This window comes from Hoplias malabaricus, chromosome 7, assembly GCF_029633855.1.
Source record: "Hoplias malabaricus isolate fHopMal1 chromosome 7, fHopMal1.hap1, whole genome shotgun sequence".
Lineage (NCBI taxonomy): Eukaryota > Metazoa > Chordata > Actinopteri > Characiformes > Erythrinidae > Hoplias > Hoplias malabaricus.
This window is the reverse complement of record NC_089806.1, coordinates 16,792,793-16,816,715: the sequence shown is the minus strand read 5'-3', so window position 1 is coordinate 16,816,715 and position 23,923 is coordinate 16,792,793. Positions and strand designations below refer to the sequence as shown.

Below are 23,923 nucleotides of genomic sequence, written 5' to 3'. Positions count from 1 at the left end.
ATGAATAATGTTCCAAGGTTTAGTTTAAAACCTTTGCAGAAGATCAGTGGAGTAACCTCCAAATTAATTCCATTGATTTTGAAAAAAAAAATCTTTGAAGCTTTGGCATCTGCTCCAAACACAAAAGCATAAGAGTAGAGTAAAAAGACAATAAATTAATTACTAATTCATTCACTTATTCATTGTAACCTCTTATCCAGTTCAGGGTCTCGGTAGGTCCAGAGCCTACCTGGAATTACTCTGCGCAATGCGGGAACACACCCTGGAGGGGGTGCCATTCCTTCACAGGGCGACACACACTCACACATTCACTCACACACATGGACAAATTTGAGTTACGAATCCACCTGCATTGTGTGTTTTTTTGGACCGTGGGTGGAAACTGGAGCACCCAGAGGAAACCCATGTGGACATGGGTAAAACATGAATTACTAATTAATTAACTCAAATTAATTAAAATGTACAAACAAACTGCAATTTGTTCACTCCAGTTAATTAAAACATGCGCAAGAATTACAAATCTCTCACACAAATGAATATATATATATTTTACACACGACCCTTCCCTGGCTCTGTAGGGCACTGATATTACCCCTGGTGAAAAATGAGTGAAGAGAGCCTGTCATGCTGCTTTGAAATGAGATATAAAGAAATATGTGCATACATTTTTTCTTCTATGCGAAACACAACAAATATCTATTTAAGGAAACAATGTTTTTAAGAAGTCATTTTAGTGACATTACATAAAAATGGCAAAATGCTCAGATGATGCAAGACTGACGAATAATGAAACATCAAAAAAGTGCCCTCCATCCTTACTGGTACCCTTGGTAAAGATATGGGAGAAAAAAATGATGTGAAATAAACACGTGTTGTGCATCAGTTTTATCTTATACTAAACTATGGGATATCTAACCTTTCTGTGAGGTTACATAAAAAAAAACCCACATCATTTGTTAATATATCTGTCAAAATCTATTGGCACCCTTTAAGGACATGAGTCTGGTAATGGGTAAAGTATGCCTTCCTGTTTCACTGGGGTATGAGGTTTGTAGTCTGAACACCATTAGTCATATATTGCCACATGAAGTCAGGGAGCACACATATGAATTGGGTCATATGAGTCAATTTTCATACCTGAAATCCCCATCTCCAGTTAGGCCAGTAAATTGCAACAATGTTACCATCAACTGGAGCTGTGGGGAATCTGCCTGGAGGAAGTCAGAAGTGTTCTGGATGTATGAACATTGTGGGTCTTCCCCCCTCCTGCCCCCTTTTCCCAAGCTCCTTTGCATATTCAAATGGTTCTATATTTTTAGAAAAGAAAAGATGCTCTTTTCAACAATTGCATGCAACAAGGTACAAGAGAAATTAGATGATTTTATAAGTACTACAATGTACAAGTGTACCAGCTGCTAAAAGTTTCTATGAAACGTTTAGGATGTGTAAACATTTTTATTTTAAAATATGTAGGTCAGTTTGTAATTTGCCAAAAATAAAGCTGTGAATACAGACCAGATGGGTTTCCACCAGTGGTCATCCCAGTCCTGATTTAAATGCCACTGAGGACTTGTGTGAGCTGTTGAAGAGCAAAAACAAGTAAATGTTTGGCCGAGGAAAACAAAGCCGCTATCTATGTATCTATTTATTTAGTGATTGTTTTTCCCCATTACCTTATATCTACCTATTGCATTTTAAGAAAATATTACCTTGACAAATATTGAAGTGCCAAAGTTGTTTCATGGCTAAATTGGACCAGCCATGGTGCTGTCCAATGTGCACCTCAACTCTCCTGTTTCCACCAGAACTGTCCGTCGGGAGCTCCACAGGGTCAATATACACGACCGGGCTGCTATAGCCAAACCTTTGGTCATTCATGCCAATGCCAAACGTCGGTTTCAATGGTGCATGGAGCGCAAATCTTGGGCTATGGACAATGTGAAACATGTATTGTTCTCTGATTAGTCCACCTTTACTGTTTTCCCCCACATCCAGGAGAGTTACGGTGTGGAGAAGCCCCAAAGAAGCGTACCACCCAGACTGTTGCATGCCCAGAGTGAAGCATGGGGGTGGATCAGTGATGGTTTGGGCCGCCATATCATGGCATTCCCTTGGCCCAATACTTGTGCTAGATGGGCACGTCACTGCCAAGGACTACCGAACTATTCTGGAGGACCATGTGCATCCAATGGTTCAAACATTGTATCCTGAAGGTGGTGCCGTGTATCAGGATGACAATGCAACAATACACACAGCAAGACTGGTGAAAGATTGGTTTGATGAACATGAAAGTGAAGTTGAACATCTCCCATGACCTGCACAGTCACCAGATCTAAATATTATTGAGCCACTTTGGGGTGTTTTGGAAGAGCGAGTCAGGAAACGTTTTCCTCCACCAGCATCACGTAGTGACCTGGCCACTATCCTGCAAGAAGAATGTCTTAAAATCCCTCTGACCACTGTGCAGGACTTGTATATGTCATTCCCAAGACGAATTGACGCTGTATTGGCCACAAAAGGAGGCCCTACACTATACTAATAAATTATTGTGGTCTAAAACCAGGTGTTTCAGTTTCATTGTCCAACCCCTGAATTTCTGATGAAAAAAAAAAAAAAATATATATATATATATATATATATATATATTTTTTTTAAAGGAGTGGTCTATTCTTTGAATAATTTTGCCTTTCTGAAGGGTTAGATTTCTTTAATATTTTCTGTGTTGTTTTCTGTGCTCCTTACCAAGTCTGGGGCATTGAATCAGTGGCTGTTTACGAATAATGGCTGTTGGAAATGCAAGAAGATGCTGTTCTGTTCTTGTGCATCATCCATTTATCAAAAGACATACAACATAGACTTGTGAGCAGAGAAATCAATAAAAATAATCCATTCTTTCGAAAAATGTAATGATTTCATATCTGAAATGTGATTGTTTTATCTTCTTTCATTGTGAGTGGAAGTATTAGTTTACCCTCTAAAATCAATCACTAATTTTGTAAAAGAATCTCAAAAATAGAGGCAAAGAACACTGAGATACAGACTACATATATACAATGAAAATGATTTATTTAAGTTTGTGTTTAATGGCAAAGCGCACAACTTTCCCATATCAGTCAACTGAATATGCTTTAAACTCACTGAAAACAAATAAAATGGATCAAAAGCAGAAACATTTTTTTAAAAGACTGGTGGTTTTGGTGTTGAATTTCCAGTAAGGTCCCATTCTGCCAAATGGATAAAAATAAATTTATCTTGAAAGAAAAAGAAAATGCAAAAGACAATATTTAATTTGGATTATTATAGGGAGGTTCATTCCTAATACACAATGTGCTGATATCCTGAACAATCTTTTGGATTGTATTTTCACAGATTTTATAATGGAAGACTACAGAAGCAGGGAGTAACCATATGTAGAGTTTTAAAAAAATTATATATAAAAATAATAATAGATCAATATATAAAATGTCAGACTGATCAACAGGAATAAAAAAGAAACATGAAAAAGACAAGAAAATTAGAATACAGCTGCCAATATATTACGCAATATAATAATTCTGATCTTTGCACATGTCTATAAATGAACAGTGATAACGATAAAAATAAATTGCATATTTGTCAATTTACACGTCTAGACTTTTGTACAAATTAATGAAATCCCTAAGATGAGGACTTTTTGCTTTTTTGTAAAAACAGGAAGGGTTTTCTGTTTGTTAAATCATAAACATTAATCAGGCAACTAAACTGTAGAATTAACTGTCCTTGACTTAACGGATCAAGCCTTGCTTTGCTGATACATGGGTAAGGTTATGATAGTTTCTAAGCATACAGTATCAAAGGTAATATTCTCAATTTAAATAAGACACATTAACTGTGCCATGGAATTTTTGAAGCTGATGGGCTTTGAAAAACAGAAAAAAAAATGCTAGTTAATCAAGGAACTGTAGAAAATACAGTGAAGGACCTTAGAAGACAATCACAGCAGCTGCTCACACCACATTTTTATAAACAATTCCCATACTGTTCTGTACAAGAGAATATTGGAATCATTAGAATGTGTTTGCATGTTTTACATTTATATTATTGTAACAATGAGTAAAATCTAGTTACATGTAAATAGAAAGCAACATAAAGGCAATAGAATGCTGCTACCTTTAATTCAGAATGATTTGCTGTCTATACCTCTTAAAAAAATAATTGTTTAAAAAATGTTTTTTGTGTTTGCGCGTTTGTGTGTAAAAATTAAAAAAAAAATTATAATAATAAGTGGTTAACGAATAGCTGCCACAAAAAAGATTAGCACTATGATAAATGTTCACAAGAGTGGCATTTACTAAATGAACCTGCAGAAGATGACAGTAGTTATTTACCTCCATAACACTTAATGATCCCTTCTGTCACAAAAAAAAAGAATGTCCATACATGTCCATGTATATAGCTTACAAAAAAATTAAAAATAAAAATATGTAATCCCATTCATTCCAAACTTTATGGATCTGAAGAATATTAAAATGTCTGTAAATGTAAGCCACAATTTACCGACAGTCATCTCTCACATCTAACATAGTAAGAATAGCCATACTGAGATTGAGAAGCAACTTTTATAGTTAAGAATAACCTGGGTGACCTTCACCCTCGAAAAAAAGTTCCCTTCTACTCATTCAGAAAGTGAAATGTTAGAAAAACGCAGAACTGAAATCTTTACTGAATACATGCCAACACCTGCTCCCTGCACTGTTAAAGACACAGTAATAGTTATATTCCATTATCAGGAAAGGCATCAAATCAGGCATGTGCTGATCATCAAATGATCAAGCTTTTAAGTAGATGGCTTTATGTATTGTACTGTGTTTTTATTTTGATGACTCAAGCAACAGTAAGAACACTGAATCATAGGATTGCTGCAATTTTAAGAAAAAAAGGTATATACAAGAGTTTCAAACTTTTCTTAGATTTTTCTTATTGCTCAAGTAGGATAAATAAAGGCAAGAAAAACATCAAGTTAAATGTCTAGTATGAGTTCAGTATTTCCCCTTTTAGTTTGTGAAAACAATAATTTAAAAACTGCGTATGACTCTATAGTCTCTGAAATTCAGAATCAGAAGTTACAATCTACAATACTGTTATTGTCCTTAAATGATTTAAGACTGAGTTAATGAAATGCATGATTCAATCCAAATTAGGCAGGCTTCATTTTAACTATAATTTTACTCAAGTATAATATTTAACTATCTTTGGTAAAATTTCTTTGCATAATGGAATTGAATTTTCAAAACCCAATATAACTTTAGAAGGAATTCTGAAGGAATGTGAACAATAAATAGCATTATGCTGGAGTAGGTAATTTATTGTAAAATAATTTTATTTTAACTTTACATCCCCAGAGCAATCAATAAATCAAATACTGTGATGATATTGGTGGCAGCCGCAGGATTGAATGTGGGACATTCAGTAAATTCTCAGTATTGATATAATCTACTTTTTAATTTTAAAATGGTTCTAGGGCAGTTTTTCCTTAATCTATTTCCTGGCTTTGGATGTAGGACAGAAAGCAGGGGTGTGATTATTAACTGGATCTATTTTTATTTGTTTATTTATTTTTAATAGCTTACACTTACTGATTTCTACAGAATTACCTACTCCAGCTTTAAATATAACTGAATTTGGTGGTTCGATTTTGGTCTTGCTATAAGCTTACACTGATTTTTGCTTTTGTTTCTGTTACACTGAAAATTCAGAGAAAATTTTGTTTTGAAATATATTTTGTAATATATTGAAATAAATTTGGTCAAACGGTTCATGTTCTGCAAAGGTGAAACCTCTTTGGCTGGATTTATATCTGATAATTGCTGCCTATTATATTTGTGACTTTCTGCTTGAAGATTTATACATGTTTTCATGCATGTTAGTAATAATATTGCACCATTTCAAAGAAGGTAATTGCACTCCTTCAAAAAAAAAAAAAGATAAAAGCTACAGCTGGAGAGGATTAATAAATGGTTTAGGATCATGGTCTGTATCTGCATGCAGTATTACTGTAATTCAAAATCCAAAGTTTCCAACTCTATAAAGAATGTAACAAACAAAATGGTTGACATTTATAGTGTGCTTCTTTTAAAAACCTGCCATAAAGCAATACAGGCACAGTTGCTAAAATTTGCATGAAAAGATAGCTAGTATTCAGAGGACAATTCTACTTTAAAAAAAAAAAGAAATATTTACATACACATTTAACTCATTACATTATCTGACTCAGCATTTTAAAGTGTTTCAAATTTAAACACTTTATATTTTATCTGCTGATGAGTGATGAACATATTTAACAAACTGAAAAAGCTATTCTGTACTTAGCCAGCTACATTCATATTGTTGCCAACAGTGTGTTAGTGTGTGTATCTATTTTACTGAGGCAAAAAAGAAGCCCTTCTGAATACTTTGTAAACATGCTGAATGCTGTGACATTTTTAAATCCCCCCAGAATCTTTTTTTCATTATTTTATATTCTTTCTTTTTCTTAAAGAATATCAGGCATACTAACCGTTCTCACTATCATTCTCTTTTTAGAGTACAGGTGTTGGCAGGTCTCCATCTTAGGAAATAATTAAATTCACTGTAAGAAAAAGCTTGGAAGAAAGGCAATGTGAATACCTGCTTTAAGAATTTAAGTCTCTTAATACAACCGTTCTTCAGCTTGTATCCTGATTAGTTTTTGTCTCAATTCCATTATTTACAGTTTTCTCTTTCTCACTCTCCTCCTGCATGCTAAGCTGCAGTTTGCTCCAGATACCCAAATCTCCTGTCTGTAGGGCTTCCATGAAAAGGTTTGTGTGTTTGCGAAGTTGATCCAACTCAGCCTGGGTCCTTCGGTTCTGCCGAATCAAGTCTTTTGTGCGCAGAGTAATGTCCAGCAAGCCAGATTTACTAAGAATGTTATAGGTGTTGCAGAAACGCTTCCTCTTGTTGCTGTTGTCAGAGTCATTACTTTGGCAGATATCATCCCTTGAAACTGTTTGGATCTGTTTCTGTAATGCCTTATTGTGTGTGTCAGTGGTTGTTGCTGAGAGCTCCAGCCTTCCATTAGCTGGCGTTTCAACATCAGAACAACTGCCAGTTGTGGAATCAGTGAGTGTCACATGGGGCTTTGGCGATGCTGCCAGATGACTGGTTAATGGAAATTGGTTTTGTGTTGATGAACCAGAAGAGGCACTGGTTTGTAAACCAGATTGTAGCTTCTCTCTGTGAGGCTGTTCCTGGCTGCTGGAAGACAAACTGGAGATCTTCACTGAACCTGTAGTGCTCGAGCTGCTGCTACTACTGCAGTTACTACGTTGGTTGTCCCCAGGGTGTGGAGCAATTTTGGGATAAGATTTCAGAATGGGGAAGTACTTCTTGTGCCTACGACGTTTACTAGGAGGTCCCTTTGGCACTGTAGAAGTTCTCTGGGATACCATTGGTTGAAGGAAGACTACTTGTGGTTGTTGAACAACTTCAACAGCTGGACTGAATCCCCAAGGCTTCAAAGAGGGAGAGTTATCACCAGGCTGCCCAAAAGTAAAAAAAAAATTACATTTAAGGCTGATGAATAATGAGTTGGATGATTTTAGCTGTTAATATAATTTTGCAGTTACACAGGACTGATTACAGCATAGAGATGTATATAAACATTTGGACATGACTGGTTACGTATTTTATTACTTTAATAAGTGAAAATAACTGAACACATCCCCAAGCATAGAAGAAAAACACAAAAGGGATGTTTCAGGGCATCATTTCTAGTTATTAAATATGAAAATATTCCAAAAATTCTGCCCAAGCCAGAATGGTGTAATTCTTTTTTTAGGACACAACTTCAACCCTTTTTTGTTCATTCAGTGAAACTAACATGTATATAAACTAACATTATATATATGTTGGTTTATGCTGTGTATTTATAACAATTTTGCTGATTTAATCCACAATGTCAGCCAATTTACTGCCAGGGACCAAAGTTTTACATCAAGATCTACCAGTTAGACTGTTGAAATGGCTTGTATAAACAACCAGTAGGTGAACTTTACTAATGTTAAGACATATGTTATTACAATTAGGGATGCAACTAAAATTTATTTTTCATAAAATAAAATGTTACATGTTCTGGGCTAAGGCTGTCTGTCTTTTTTTTAAGCCAAAAATCAAGCCCAATCAAGATTGTATCATTTTCTGAAAGTACTGCTAATCATGGCCATTTCATTAGTCAGCCAATGTTACTACTCAGATCATAAACAGCATTTTCCTTGAAAATTGTGAAAGCAGCGTTAGGAGCGCAAACAGTGTACTGCTAGCACAACTATGCTGATCCCTCCTGGCATGCAAATACGTAGATATAAAAATATAAACAAACCATATTTAAAAGTGAGTAGACTTGAATATTTAGAGTGGGTGGGATCTTGCCCTCAAGATCTTGCCGACAGCCCACAGTGGTGGTATCTAGGAAAACTTCTGCCTGTTTACGCTGCTTGTATTTGGATTGCCACATCAAAGCAACTGCACATGCCCAGAGTGACTTTCGGATTGAATATTTATTCATATATTCAAATATTTATAACTATTTTTATAATGGATTTTTATTAATTAGCTGTTGCAGCCATACTTATAATTTTTCTGCCAAAATACAGAAATGTGTACCCAACCACTAACAAATTCAAACTGCCTGTCTTTGCCTGCTTATTTGTGTTTTCAAGGCTGAACATTCATTTTATTAACTCAAGAGCCTGTTTATGCAGCCCCATTTTCTTTGGAATGCACATGTCAGCAGACAGTTGTACTTTCCTTGAATCAGTCTGCCATGGAATTCAGCCAAGATGTTTCATTATTATTTATTACAGTGACATATGCTAGAAGACTACTAAAACTGCAGTTTGAACTAAGTTTAAGTGATATGATCAGTGCATACTAAGCTGCAGTATGGGTGAAATGTTTTAGTCATATACATTGTGATGTATATTTTGTCACTAGTAAATCAGAGTCTTTTGGATTACAGTCTTGAGACTGCTTATAATCTTTTCTAAAATATTTGTGATACCTGCATACAAATGTATCTTTGCTTGAGGCACCATGTACCTTTCAAATAAAGAGAAATGTACTTTACCTGTTTGACAAGAACATTGTTCATAATTAGCATGGGTGACAGACTCTGAAATGATCCTCCCACAACAGCCAGTGGAGTAGGCTGGGACCTGGAGGCTCCCACTTTTGAAATCACTGTTCGACCTGCGTCTTCTGTGTCCGTCTGGTCAACTGTACTCAGGTGCTCAGAACTAGCATCTATATGAAAAGAAAGAAAAAGACAACTATTCAATCAAACTATTTCTGTTTTTATAGATAACAATATCTACAGCTGTATTTTCCAGTACAGACCTGAGAAGCCAGAATCCCTCTCAGATTCTGGTTTTGACATCTCTAGTCTCTTGATTTTAGATTTGCACATTGTCCTCAATACACCGTCTTCTTTCATCTTCATGCTCATCTTGCCACCGCCTTTTGACCCCTTCACTCCACTCTCACCCTGCCACGAGGGATGATGAAAGAAACACAGTCATTGTTAACTATTTTCAAAACCTTATAAGAACAGAAAGACTGATCATCTTTATCAAATTCTTAGGAAACCATATTAGGATTAGGTGGTGGTGGTGAACTGAATAATAAATATCAGCCGTAACTTTATCAAACCTGGAACACAGGGTAGACTGAGCTAAAATACTACAAAATATTGAGAGGAATCATATCAGTTATTGCTGTTATATTCATTTCACTAAATAAAGATTTCACAGGTTTCCAGTGGCAGTCATTAAGTGCCACCTGCCAGTCGATTATTGGTAGTTGCCAGCTGGCCAGGGCAGCAGACAAATTATCAGTTGCTGCAACCAGTCGGCCAGGGCAGCCACTAATAAAACAGACGTTCCAAAAATGCCAATATCTCCCAAAACTGCATAGTTCATCTGGTGATTTAATTGAACTTTACATAAATATAAACATCACTGCTAATGGGTTCATTGTAGACACTAATAAATTATGAAAATAGTTATAACTGTAACATGTCTCCAATCCTTCAGCTTTGTGCTTACAACTACAGCACACCAGTAAAAACATCCAATGACACCCTCTCGTTTATTATTGGATAGGTAGTACATGTCTAGGCCTCTATATTGTTTAGATTGATACTGGGAACAAACAAATTTAATAATTAACAACAGTAAAATGCCTTAACATGGTGACAGCAGTGAAAGACCACATTCGTGCATAGTTTAATCCAAAACATTCAGTGTTTGAGCAACTTTACTATGAGTAGTGCTCACAGAAGGTTATGATTATCTGAAAAAATAATGTCTGCTTTCAGGAGAGAGCAAGCCTCTCTTGGCCATGTAGAGATGCTGATTTTACTTCATTTCAATACAAAAATGAAATGGACATGAAGTCTAATGTAGTTGTAACAAAGTGTACACCACAGAATACACAAAGCAGTTTTTTATTTACTTATTTTAGATGCGCTTTTGAATGTATCTGATAAAGGGAGAAATGTTGTAGTATTCTTACATATCATTTGTTATTTTACTTAACCCTGGTTCTAAATTTTGACAAATTGTGTTTTGCAATTTTTATTTAACATTTGTATCAGAATTAAATTTAATTTAAAGGAAGTCTTCATTTTATTGTTGGTTAGCACAAGCCTAAAACAAACAGCTGACAGCTGAAAAATTTCAACCAAGTAACAGTGCAAATCATGACACGAATTTATTAATCAATTATGTATTTATTAAATACAAACAAAACACTTTGTTACTTGGTTTCAGTCTGCCAGTGGATGCTGCAATGTTACAGATGTTACTTTCACTCAAGCAACGCCAATAACCATGTGACGACTGCCAGTAGCTGACTGTTGACAGCCACTGCGCTGCTGGAAGGTGCCACTTACTGACTGGCAGCTGGCAGCAGCAGCAATTTCCTGCTGAGACTGACCACTTCTTTAAATGTTTTAACAATAAACATATGTTACAAGATACTGAACCTATTATTAAGTTGAGATCAAAGTGAGTTGAATGCAATGCAATCACTGAGTACATCTGCCTGTATGTATCTGCCAGTGGCATACACATAATTATGAAATGATAAGAGTCATAATTATAAAATGCTACGTCATACTGATAGCAGAAAGACAGCAGACAATGGTTGGTCTACTGAGGGGAAAGTTGAAGGTCCATTGGTTTGCACATCGTCTTCTTTCTTTCTCGTTATATTTGTCAATTCTTTTAATTAAATAAAATTAAGATTTATTGTAATCCAGCACAGTATTAACCTTTTCAACCTAATCATTTTATATCAGGCCTACTCACTACATCTCTCTCAAATGTTGGTATTATTCGTATTAGTTTATTTTCCATAATCAAAATCAGTTTATTTAAAATCAGTTTGAGGAGATTAAAAACTAATTAGATTTTTACCTAGGACAGTAAACTGAGTGGGCCAATGGCAGATCAGCACTGGCCTACAGTCAGTGGTATGCCAACCTTATTAATCCACTGCACTGATATATGCTCGCTGTATGGGTTGCCAAGTCATAATTATAAGAAATTCATCAGAAGCTATTATTATTATATTATTATTAATAATTTCAATATATAATGAGTTTAATCACAATGTCAGAGTATATTGCCTGTCAAATGGATTATAAGAATCTAAGAAATTATTTAGAATAATACAGAATCTCTCATATATATATATATATCCTTAAGAATAGCTCACTCTGCGAGGTTAATGCAAAAACACTTTATTATGTGGGATTAGGCTTAACTTAAAGGACGATATATTGACATTAAACAATATAAAAACAGCAAGACAATGCAAATGTTAAAATATATGCAGCAGCAAATGAACTACGTTAACCCTGTAGTGATAGCTATACGTCTACAGGGGCTAAAACGCCTGATAGTTGGGGAACTGAACAGCGTTAACTGGTTTTATCTGGTTTTGCTGCGTTGTGTATATCAGCATCTGTTCGTGATTTTTGATCAGTTTAAGAATGAAATAAGCGAGCAGACACTGGGGAAAATGTCATCTTACAATCTAAGCTGTGGTTTAATAATGATCCTATGTTCTAGAGATACTCCCCTTTAGCTTTAGCATGGGTGGGATTAAGGCTGCTATCGTTAGCAACTCACTTGCTAATGTTCGTCTGGCACTCAACTAACGCTCTCATCTCACTGCAGTCCTTGCAGGGTTTTAAATATCGGTGTAAGATATTTGGCGTTGACGTGGCCAGGGGCTGACGGTGGAGAGGTGACAGCAGAACCTCAGTAACCTTAGTAACGGTACGCCGACTGGCCTTCAGCTCACTAGTGCTGGTTAACCTTACTCAGTTACTCTCGAAGCTTTCTGTTAAACTAAGAAGTTAAAACAAGCTCAGCTGACCTAATACTCAAATCCTAAAAACACTCCCAAAACCAAATACAAATACCGAAAATGAGAACATATTTCGGCGGGCCTACCTTCTATGTTCGTATCGCCGTTCGTCTGACTGTAGCTCGTATCTCACGTAAACCACGGAGAGCGAACTACACGATACAGTACACGGGACCGGGCAGAGTAACGTACGTCAGTTCCACCCCTGCACACAGCCGAGCACATGCAGAGAGATCATTAAACCCGAGTAGCCGCCATTAGACAGTTTCTCCGCTCTTAGGAACACACCTGGGGCGAGCATTAATCTATAACAACATTTATTGCACGTCTATCTTTAACAGCCGAAATGTAATGACGAAATCTTTTCTACGTCTTTGTTTTAATGCGCTCCTTTTTTGGTAAAAATGGGCGTACCCTCACATAAACTACAATAAACGTCACAGACTCTGGATCGCTAGTTCCGCCCACTCAAACGCGTCCTGCTCTCCTATTGGTCGGCGCCTGGGACGTTCAGCTAAAAAACGTGACCGCGCGACAAATGTGCGGCGGTGCGAGAACATTGCGTTCAACCGCAGAGCGGCGTTGTTCGGCCACGAGCTGCAGATACACACACGGAGATGTGAAACAGTGAGCGAGTACACGACTGCCTTACGTAACAGCTCCGCGCCCTGTCCTTATTTTAACCTCGAAATAAAGGCAGGGCCACCGGTTACTCTTCTTCAAAATCTATTTACACTCCAGACATTTGAATACAGATGAAACTGAGACGCGTTAACACCTTAAACGCAACGATTCCATCAGTCAGGAACAACATTTTACATAGCTTTCATTCATACTTACGGAAAGGTGTCCAGTTTTATTCACCGACATGACAAACAATAAAGCTAAAACCAATATAAACCAATTGGATAAAACCATATGTTTAAAATATCCAAATCATACCTTGTCAAATGAAAACATATCTCTTTTTCTGAAATTTAGCTAGGTTTTGTTTATTAAACACATTATAAACACTAAGTCCTTTTTAACGTATAATAATTCTGATCAGACTGCAAAAGTTAAATTAAAATGTAAAATGTATGGGCCATTCAATATCTTTCACTTCAAATTTATTGCTTTGGGTAGTGGAGAAACCATTCTTTGCAGTTGGCACAATGCAGACAGGCAGAACGTTTTCCTGACATTTGCCAAACCCAGATTCATACTTCAGATTGCCAGGTAGAGAAGTGTGATTCATCACTCCACAAAACATATTTGCGCTGCTCCAGGGACCAGCGGCTGGGGCCTGTATAACCACTCCTGATGTGCTTGGTGATGTATGGCTTGCATGCAGCTGCTGGAGGATGCAAACCCAAACTATGAAGCTCCTGGTGCACAGCTGATGTGCTGATGTTAATGACAAAAGAGGTTAGGAGTTAATAAATCACTGGTGAATTTTATGCACCTCAGTACATAAAGACACCACTCTGTCTCTCACATGGCATGATTTACTGTAGTGTTAAATAACAACGTATTATGGAATAACTAGGAGGGAAGAAATTTCACAAACTGACTTGTTGCAATGGTTGCATTCTATTATTTATAAAAGAAGTTTAAAGACAAGTAAAAACAGGCATGTTTCTTCATGTTTGTAATGAAAACCACACAAACCCATTATGGACAATATTATAAGTATACCATATTATAAGTATACCATATTTAGATATTTTCAGTGCTACTGCACAGAGTACACAGCAAATTATGAAAAGTCAGAGATGTGGACATGAGTTGCAAGTTAGAGTCTGCACATCTTCATATTGTTCAGTTCTGTGAAACTCACACTTGTGATTAAGTTATTTGTCCTTTTGACCAAGGTAAGGCCCACTACAACAAAAAAGGCATAACACAGATAGAAATATAGGTTCTGTTCGTTATTCTATCCTTCCCAGAAAATGCTTCAATGCCAGCAGATGGCGAGGACACAATTTTAGGCAAGGGTGAGGTCCTTATTATAATTTATATCCCAGATGCATCTTGTTGTCCAGGCTACAGTCCATGTCCTTGTAGGTTTGTGTAAAAAATAAAATCAGAGGGACTGAAGATGCTCCTAGCTGAGTTGATTACGGTACCTACACCAAAATGCAAAAGAAACACAAGCACAAAGAGCTTAGTTACATTAAAAAATAAATGTTTGTAGACACCCGTTTTATTCCTTTCAAAGAAGAATGTATAAAAAAACATTAAAAATGTTAAAATGTATCTTGCTATTGACAAACTGCAAACATTAAATATATTTTTAAGGTGAATTGGTGTTCAGTGTATTAGTAAAAATATTTAGTAAAAAAGTATTTTTCAATGCTTTTATTCTGTAAATGATATATAAAAGGCCATAATCTAAAACAGTTAAATGCAAATTCATCTACACCAGTAAAGCTGTGACAGTATCAACTAATTGTTCCAAGACGATAAGAACCAGATAAAATGCCTCTAAAAGCCCTGAAGGACGTAAATAAAAAAAATTGTACATTAATATACTGCTTGATGTGTGACATATTAAAACTATGGTAAAGCAATAAGTTTTAGTAAAAATTAGCTATTTATCTTTTCAGCATTACATATATCAACATTAAAACTCAGAAAGCGTGAATACAGGGATTAATAAAGTTCATCTAATCTTATTGTTCCAATTGTTTAATTATGAAGAAATTTTTAAAAAGCAGTGGAGTTCCACTTTAAGACCCACATTACTAATCCAAACATATCCTATGGTCAGCAGAGGGTATATCAGAGCTTACTTGCCACAGTCTGCTGCTCTCCTCTTCCCACGCTTCCTTTTTCTTCTCCTGCGTGGCCTGTTTTTCTGCTGTCTGTAGCTGAAAGGAAAAGTCATACATTCAGTTATTCCACTACCTTAGTTTGAATAAATAACAGAAAAGCCCCATTACGGCAGAAAATCCCTACCTCTGATATTTTGTATGATTCCATCTGGGTCTATGATAAATCAAGAAGAGGCACAATATTAATGACACAATTCACAGCACTGAGTCTAAATAAAAGTACAGAGGCTTGGATCCATACCTGCACTCACAGGTGTGATGCTCTAAAAATGAAAGCTGCACATACTGCCTGGTCCTTTGAGCTGGACTTATCCTCACCAGCTGATATAAAAGCAGAGAGGGGCAGAGTGAATTTATTTTGAATATGGACAATTTAGTATTGAATTAATAATTGTTTTTCTTATAAAACCCTACTCTGCTATGTCTAGGGTAATGTATTGTCCCGTACAGTGATGGACTGTTTAACTGGTTTAGTAATGTATACAAAAAAAAAATTTAAATGATAAAGGTTGTGTATATATATATATATATATATATATATATATATATATATATATATATATATACCCATTATTACATATACATTACATCACATTATTACATTATAACACATATACAGTTTCATATATAGGACTATAGCACTTTGTTATTATATTTTACTGTTTATGTGCAAACTTTAATAAGCTAGGCTAATATTGACTACTGCCCAGTTCAGCTCTGTAGCAGTGTTTATATATTAGACTTGGTAAAACTACCTGCATTGTAACGTTATGTGTAAGAGTGGGGAAGCACTCTAGTTTCTCATCATTACAGCAGCCGGAGCAGCGCTGTAGAGGGACACAACTGGGACTAAATATGTACTCTACATTGCCCGGGTACTCCTCCTCCACTGATACCAACTTCTCCAGAGATCGACACAAACTTCGAGTCCACACGTCATGAAACAGCATCACTGCAATAACAATCACAATATTTTCACATGTAGAGTCTACTTCATGATTGCATATATTACTAAGTACACGACTAATGTCAGTCGCTCTTTAGAAAGTTAGAAGTTCATGAAGAATGAACCAACTGAAGTTAGCAAAATATTACTTTGTAAAAAAAAAAAAAACAGTTCCATTTAATTACATTGAAATGTAAGACTTTCTCTCTTGTTCATTCATTGTCTGTAACCACTTATCCATTGGTGGGTTCTGAGCCTACCTGGAATCACTGGGCACAATTCAGGAACACACCCTGGAGGAGGTGCCAGTCCTTCACAGGGCGACACACACTCACACCTAAGGACATTTTGAGTTTTTGTACAGTGGGAGGAAATTGGAGCACCTGGAGGAAACCCACCCTGACAAGGGGAGAACACATCAAACTCCTCACAGACAGTCACCCGGAGCAGGATTTGAATCCACAACCTCCAGGTCCCTGGAGCTGTGTGACTGCGAAGTCCAGGCATGGGAACCCACAGCCTTTATATAGTTTTAGGCTTGTCTTTCCTCAACATATTGATTCAGCATTTTGTAACAGTAGGCAATGTGGCAAAAGATTTAACCTGGTGATCATTTCACAATAAGCTTTTCAAATCACAATTTGTTTTTTCAAGCAATATAATATTTTTGCAGTCAAGTTGAAATGGAACAATTGATCAACTACACAGAATTAAATTGTGCACAATAGTAGGTAATACATTATTTTAGAACAAGTCTACCTGTTGTTTTAATTGGATAAAGACTAAGATGAGCACATAATTACTGATACGTGTCAATATCAATTCACTACCTTCCTCTAAAAATTACTAAGCTTTAGTAAATATGTTATTACCACTGAAATGCTTCACTAAAGAGGACGTTGTCATGATACAAACAACATACTTCAATATCCCACAAGAAGTCATAAACATCTAGCAACATCACAAGTAGGTGCCCTTTCAGGTTTGTTACAGATTGGCATCATATTTTTCAAAATTATTTGATGATGCCAATCTGATACTAATACCAGGAATCAAATACCATCTGTTAAAAAAGACTGTACGTTTGGAATATTACAATAAAAATGTTTACCTTCAGAGTGGGTTGCTCGTAGAGGAGTTGAAACCTAGACAACACAATAAAATGAACTTCATCAAAATCACTAACAGGATATGTGTAGTCTTATTTTTGGGTGCATACACTTTGATTCATGGAGGCGGGAAATTCATGAAACTGTGGAGAGTGCATGAGCACTGAGTGGGAGATAATTGGATGAATAATGACGAAAAGGGAGGGAATACCTCCTGAACAATGTCAGATATCTGATTATCCTTGTGCACTGAACCAAGTCTGACTGAAGGATCCAAGTTCTGGCCGGTAGATACACTGACTGTACATTCATTTTCAAAATGAGTTGCAAACAAACACATAGAACATGTAAACTAATTAGGGCATGTGGGCACTCAAACTGCTAAAAGTGAGGGGCAGTAAGGGGCTGGAACTAACATTAGCAAGAGGACGTGCAAATCCCCAGCCACACACTGAAAGGAGGATTGTGGCTGTTCCACAAAAGAGACAAATTAAGCCTACAGCATATTCACTCCGCCACATATAAGGCTGGGGTTTACAAAGGAAAGCAAACTAAAACAACTAATAAACTAATAGACAGCACTCACTCAAATAGTAAAATGGGGACTTGATATTTCAGTTGCTGTCAGCCATGGAAATTTTAAATAAAAATCAAGATTTGTTTGCAAATGTGGAACTGTTGACAACTGAAACTCACTCCAGACTGCATTAACACCATTAACACTAAAGTCACAGCCATCTTAGCAATAGCAATCATGATTAATATGAATTGTCTATGAATAAATTTAGCCCGCAGGTGCTATGTGAATACAAAGTGATGACTCATAAATGAAGCTCTCAGGTCACCAGCAGGTGTCCAACAAATCACATTAAGGAGTGGTTTCCCAAACAGGGATTAAGTCTAGTCCAGGACTACATAGCATTTTGAATTATTATTTCCCATTGCAAGGATAAAGTCCAGGACTAAAAACAATCCATGTCTGGGAAACCAATTCATAAATTAATTAAAATATATATTAATCTCAGTGGTATTTTTAATACAATATTTTTAGAGCGTGTTTTACTTTTCATAACTTTATATTAACAGCCCCCCTGCAACATCATAATAATTAATGATGCGATTTATTTAATAATATGTGCGAGACTGCGTGGGAACTAGGGCGGAAACGACGCAATTTGTTTTCCTCCAGTATTTGACGTTGAATAATTCAAACTCTTAACAGGAACCTCAATAAATAAACAAAGAATAAGATGTCTTACCTGTATCTGCAGGGCGACTGTGGTGAAAATCTGTGTCAAACTGACCAAACTGACCATGTCGAATCAAAACCCCAGGTCTTAAAAAAAAGTCGAAAGTGCGAATATCAGGGAGCTGAATGTGTAAAACCATAAAACCACATCGTCCTAGTCTCTGTACATTCCGTTTATTACACGACTCTCTGTTTAAAGCCGTCAGGCGTCATTAAGCGAATGGGTTTAAAGGCACAGCCTCGACTGCTAAATCAGATCTGAATTAACCCACGTGCTAAAATCTCCCGAAACCGCCCTCTTAAATTGAGCTGAGTGAGAAAACCCAGCCAAACACAGACCACTCAACCCCCACTAAACCCACTGCAGCACTGACCCAGCAAAGCATGACCTCAAATCAGCAGCTGATTACTGACTGGACCACCGAGGACAGTGTCCAGAAGACTCTGAATCCAGGGGGATTTGGAGGCTTGAGGCGGCTCAAATACTTCAGAACAATCCACAGCTCATGCAAAAAAATATAACACATAACCACAATAAGTAGCTCTTGAATGTGTAGAAATGACCAAATACATATCATATGCTCTTATCCAAAGTGAGTAACAGTTTTAATGCTGTTAAGAACTGGAGGAATGTAGTATTTGGACTCTTGCCCCAGGATTCTTACTGCTATACTGTGGTGTAGTTACCCAGGCAGGGAATCAATCATTTTAACATTTGCAGTTTAACTGATGTAAATGATTACTTCAAGTATGTAATCGTAGTTTACTTGAAATCTATCACAATTCTTTAAATGGCCATTTGTGTAAAAGAGATGTGAATGGGGAAAACATTTCTAAAGTGTAAACACCCTTGCAACAAGATATTTTAAATTATGTAGAGGGATTTTTAAAAAATCCTATTCCACGGAGAGCTAGTTAAATCACTATATTTGTATTATATGTGTTAATTATTGACTTAATTGTGAGGTGGGAGTACTCCATGCTTTTATAAAAAAAAATACTCAGTGATTGTTTCCAGTTCACTTCCACAAAACACTCAGCATCCATTTACCTACTTTGGTGGTATGTGGATGCTAATAGCCTGCCACCCATATCTTTGTGCCACTCTGTTAAGTGGTGGCTCCTTTCAGCCCCTTGTTGCACTGGAAGAAAAAATCCTTGTGATAACATCAGCGCGCACACAACTTCTCCTAATTATTTTTAGGACTCTGTGGAATGAAGGAGTATTCCCCACTGACGTGTGGCTCAGCGTTTGAGGAGGTAGAAGGTGATAAGGAGGCACCATTTTGGACAGAGAACATATACAGAATGCCTAGGAATGTAAACAACCAGCAGGAGACAACTGTGTGATCTCTTCAACCATAACACAAATGTAGCTAATAGTGAAAGCTCTGAATGAACAGGTTACCAGCTCTGAAATCTGAAATACATTATTCTCTTGTTTAATGCTAAAACTCTGATAACTCTGATCATGAATATTGTATTAAAATGTGTGATTCCATCATAAGACTCACTTATATTCAACAACATGTTAAAGAGGAAAATCCAAGGATTTCTCCAAATCTTAGAATAATTAAAACTTCAGACATAAACAAAATCATTCAGAGTGGTTTGGAGTGTTACAGTAAACTTAAACTTACTGAACTGTTCAAACTGGTGGTGATAGGAGTCGGACATAAGCCTGACGCATGCAACATTGCTGTATAATAGTTTTGACGTATGATTTTACGTTTAAGAATACTTTACATAGACATGAGAGACAAATACATCCCAGAGTAAATGTTAAATTATTGGAATTTATCATAATCAACATGACGTATAAATTAAAACGCTGTATGTTCACTGGCTATTTTGGATTGTAAATTGAAAACCTTTGTGCATCACATACATTGCAAGCCCTACTTATTTTTCCTTATTGTTACTGTGTTTTTCTACAGTCAGTTCAGTCACATCGAAGCTATTTGTTTGCCTCCCAGCAATTGAACTGTGCAGAAATTAAGGCATTAAATAAAAGTTTAAACTTAACACTGTGAAACAGATCATTGTCAGATGATCTCAAAACCACATCCAAATTTAAAAGGGCAGTGTTCTTCAGTGGGACTATATAACATACATCACCCAGGCAAGGAAAGTCAGTCAATAATGTTCTACACTTGTCCTGAGAATGATCCACCACCTAAATCATACCTGCTCCGTGGGGGTCCTGACCATTGAAGAACAGGGTGAAAAGGGGCAAACCATGTATTCAGAGCAAAAGATGTAGTACCGTCCTGTAATTATAGAACTACAAAGTGGTCATGTATGGTCAGTGGAGCTGAGAGAATGGACAGTGAGTGTAGATACAAAGAGGCTAATCTGGATGTGAGGTATGTGCAAATAATTACATTTTCTGGAATGAAGGCAGAACATCAGCCAAGTCTGACATCTCCTACATAAAACAATGGAAATATACAGAAACATTATTATTAATATTGCTGTTTTTGTCTAGATTGTTATTTTAGAAATTTCTTATGTACGTGTACAAGTAGTGTTGCTGTCACACAGCTCCAGGGTCCTGGGGTTGTCTCCCACCATGGTCCAAAAACACATACTGGTAAGTGAAGTGGCTACTCTTAAGTGTCCCTAGGTGTGAGTGTGTAAGTGAATGTGGGAGTGGGAGTGGAGCCCCCTCCAGGGTGTGTTCCTGCCTTGCTCTCAGTGATTAAGGGTAGGATCCACACCCACTGCGACCCTGAATTCGAATCGATGAATATAACTCAGATAGCATTTCCAGGGTAGCTCTCAGTTTTAGACAGTATGAAATTTGCCTGCCACAGCCTTCTCCTTGTTGGCTCCTACAGAATATATAATAATAAATAAAAGATACACAACCTGACATGTAGCACTAAAAAAAAGTCTAAAAGTAATGAGCCCATATTAATTGTACAATATGATCAACATTCTTGAATCGGGAGGTTTTTGGTGAAAGCATATGGAAAGACAGGACTTGGCTTGAGAGGAGCTTTCTGTTTAACCCCACTTTTAATTTCACAGACAACTTCAGATTGAAAACAGCAAATGCCTTTTCCATGACATTATCACATCTTCTCTAACCGCTTTAGGAGGTGCGCTCATTGATGTACAGAGAATAGAGCAGTGGAGAAAGACAGTCTTGTGTCACTGCTGCTGACAGTAAAGCAATCTGACAGAAAGGGGCCCAACGTTCAATTCTCTTTTTGTATTTTACACAGCTTGTCTGTAACATTATGCAGACCACCTCAGCACTCATGTGGCTGGATAAGTGGAGGCAGTGTTTATACATTTTATACATGTTTTCAGTGACAGTTTCATTTGACATTTCTGCTCATGTGAGCAAGAAAGAACTGTTTCTTAGTGTAATTAATGTAATATAAATAGCTAATGACTGCTTGAAGTTTGCTTATAGTTTGATTAAACTAAATTTATTTGCTCTTTACTTCTATTTCATGCCTCTGAATGTAGCCATACGTTTAAAAGTGGGCTGACATTTTTATCCCTTAAATTTAAAGCTCTTGTTGACAGGTATTAAACTAATTTTTCTCATTATCAAGAACAAGAATGTTTTAAGTAGGTGCTTTTACTTTTATTGCCTGCCCTAAAACACCCAATTCACATTAAACATTTAATTAACATGGTGGTGAATGACAGCAGGAAAACTCAGGTTGCACCTCAGCTGCCTAATCCCTGTGTAGTGCACTATGTAGGTCATGACATAATTCAGAACCCAAGTAGTGCAAAACGTCTTACAGAAATTTATTTATGTTCGTCTGTAAGATACAAGACTCCATATCTAGCATTCCGTGCTCTGCCGAGGTGAAGGAGGTTAGGGTCCATGTTCTATGTAGTGCACTAAATATGTAAGTAAGTAAGGAGTAAGACCATTTCAGATTCAGACTAAAAGAGATTGATTTAGCTCTATTCAGGTGCAATAACATTTAGGCACAAGATTTTAAACTATTCTTTAACTAACTAATATCTGACAAAATAAAACCAAACTGGGAATATATATATAATAGGACACTTGACTGTGGACAGTGTTTCTCAAGCCTGGTTCTAGAGGCACTTTGCCCCGTTTATCGCTTTCCTTACTCCCTCCACACATGATTCAACTAATCAATTAATAAACATGTCTTTTTAGAGTTGCATTGGGTGTGTTAAATCATTAAAACCACAAAAATTTACAGGGCAGTGTCCCTTCAGGCTCAGGGTTGAAACACTCTCTTACTGTGGAGTAAAAACCACAACAACAAAAAACATGTAAGTGTCATTTTTTGTTTCTTCTGAGCCACTCACTGGGGATGTTCTAATGGGACAATCTTCACATTCCCAGTTGTTTGCTAACTGAAATCTACCTGTGGATTATTTGCTCCTCATGAAGGATTTAATTTGCCAAATCCAACTCAACTGAGTCAAAATGTTAGGAAAGTGAGAATAACACAAGAAAAAATGCAAAGTTAGGTTTAGGATGATGGTCTTGAAGGGTCTTGAAGCATTTTGAACATTATTGATTGTTAGCAACTACATTAAGAAAAAAATGTATTGGTAAACGAAGACAAATATTTACAAGTGGCCAATAATTTGAGTCATGTATTAAAAGCCTCTGAATAAAATAGAGGCCAGGGTCAGACCACAATATTATATGAAGAATTCATTAAATCTGCTACTACTTATCAATTCTGCAAACTTTTCTAATAGCCTACCCATCCCCTTCTGGTTCTATGCTTGAGCTCCAGTTTTTTTTATTTCCTGTTGCCAGTGATTGTCCAATGCATTTGACACACACACATACATACATACATATATACATTATATATGTGTGTGTATAATGATTGTTTATCTCCCATTTCAGATTATAATCAATAAATGGGTGACAATGTGTCAGTTAAAAGAAAGCGCTTACCGACCTCAGTGAGCCGTGGGACTTGTCTGACTGAAATAAGCAGGGCCCTAAATGAGTTTTCAAGTGTAATGAGAGAAAGAATCTCTTTCAATGAGGAAATCCAACATATAGTGGCAAAAGATGCTGGCGATTCCTACTTAGCTTTTCTAAAATGTTTCAAATGCCAAAAAATGAGGAAGGTTACAAGAGACCATAAGAGTAGACCAAGGAAAACAGTGCCAAGATAAACTCCAAGAAAGTAGCTTAAAAATGGACAAATTAGTTAAAAAGAATGAGTGAAAACAGTTCATGTTTTTGAGGAAACTGTAAGACATCAGCTGAATGAAATTGGGAATTACAGATAAAGTCAAATAAACCAACACTTACTCTTGAAAGTTCTTTTCATGGAGTCTAGCTGGTTGGAAGAAAATGTTATTCAGTGATGGAAAACAAATCTGTGTTGGCCAACGAGGT

General features: G+C 36.5%; 2 protein-coding genes across 3 annotated transcripts; both read right to left on the bottom strand.

Moving 5' to 3' along the window:
- Positions 1 to 3,078: 3,078 nt before the first annotated feature.
- On the bottom strand, positions 3,079 to 12,641 carry cipcb (CLOCK-interacting pacemaker b). Of its 2 annotated transcripts, none has more exons than XM_066676970.1 (4): positions 12,519 to 12,641; positions 9,394 to 9,541; positions 9,125 to 9,300; positions 3,079 to 7,538 (listed from the first exon to the last, which is right to left on the bottom strand). In XM_066676970.1, the coding sequence occupies exons 2-4, from the start codon at positions 9,500 to 9,502 to the stop codon at positions 6,684 to 6,686; spliced, it is 1,140 nt and encodes a 379-aa protein (XP_066533067.1). In that variant the 5' UTR covers positions 9,503 to 9,541; positions 12,519 to 12,641; the 3' UTR covers positions 3,079 to 6,683. The 2 variants fall into 2 exon arrangements, with proteins under 2 accessions (XP_066533067.1, XP_066533068.1); XM_066676971.1 differs by lacking the exon at positions 12,519 to 12,641 and adding an exon at positions 12,192 to 12,239.
- Positions 12,642 to 14,300: 1,659 nt separating this feature from the next.
- Positions 14,301 to 18,993, bottom strand: pgfa (placental growth factor a). The gene is made up of 8 exons (XM_066677964.1): positions 18,927 to 18,993; positions 18,563 to 18,639; positions 17,306 to 17,339; positions 16,004 to 16,200; positions 15,490 to 15,569; positions 15,373 to 15,402; positions 15,207 to 15,284; positions 14,301 to 14,540 (listed from the first exon to the last, which is right to left on the bottom strand). Exons 2-8 carry the CDS (start codon positions 18,617 to 18,619, stop codon positions 14,519 to 14,521), a joined length of 498 nt encoding a protein of 165 aa, XP_066534061.1. The 5' UTR covers positions 18,620 to 18,639; positions 18,927 to 18,993; the 3' UTR covers positions 14,301 to 14,518.
- Positions 18,994 to 23,923: the final 4,930 nt, after the last annotated feature.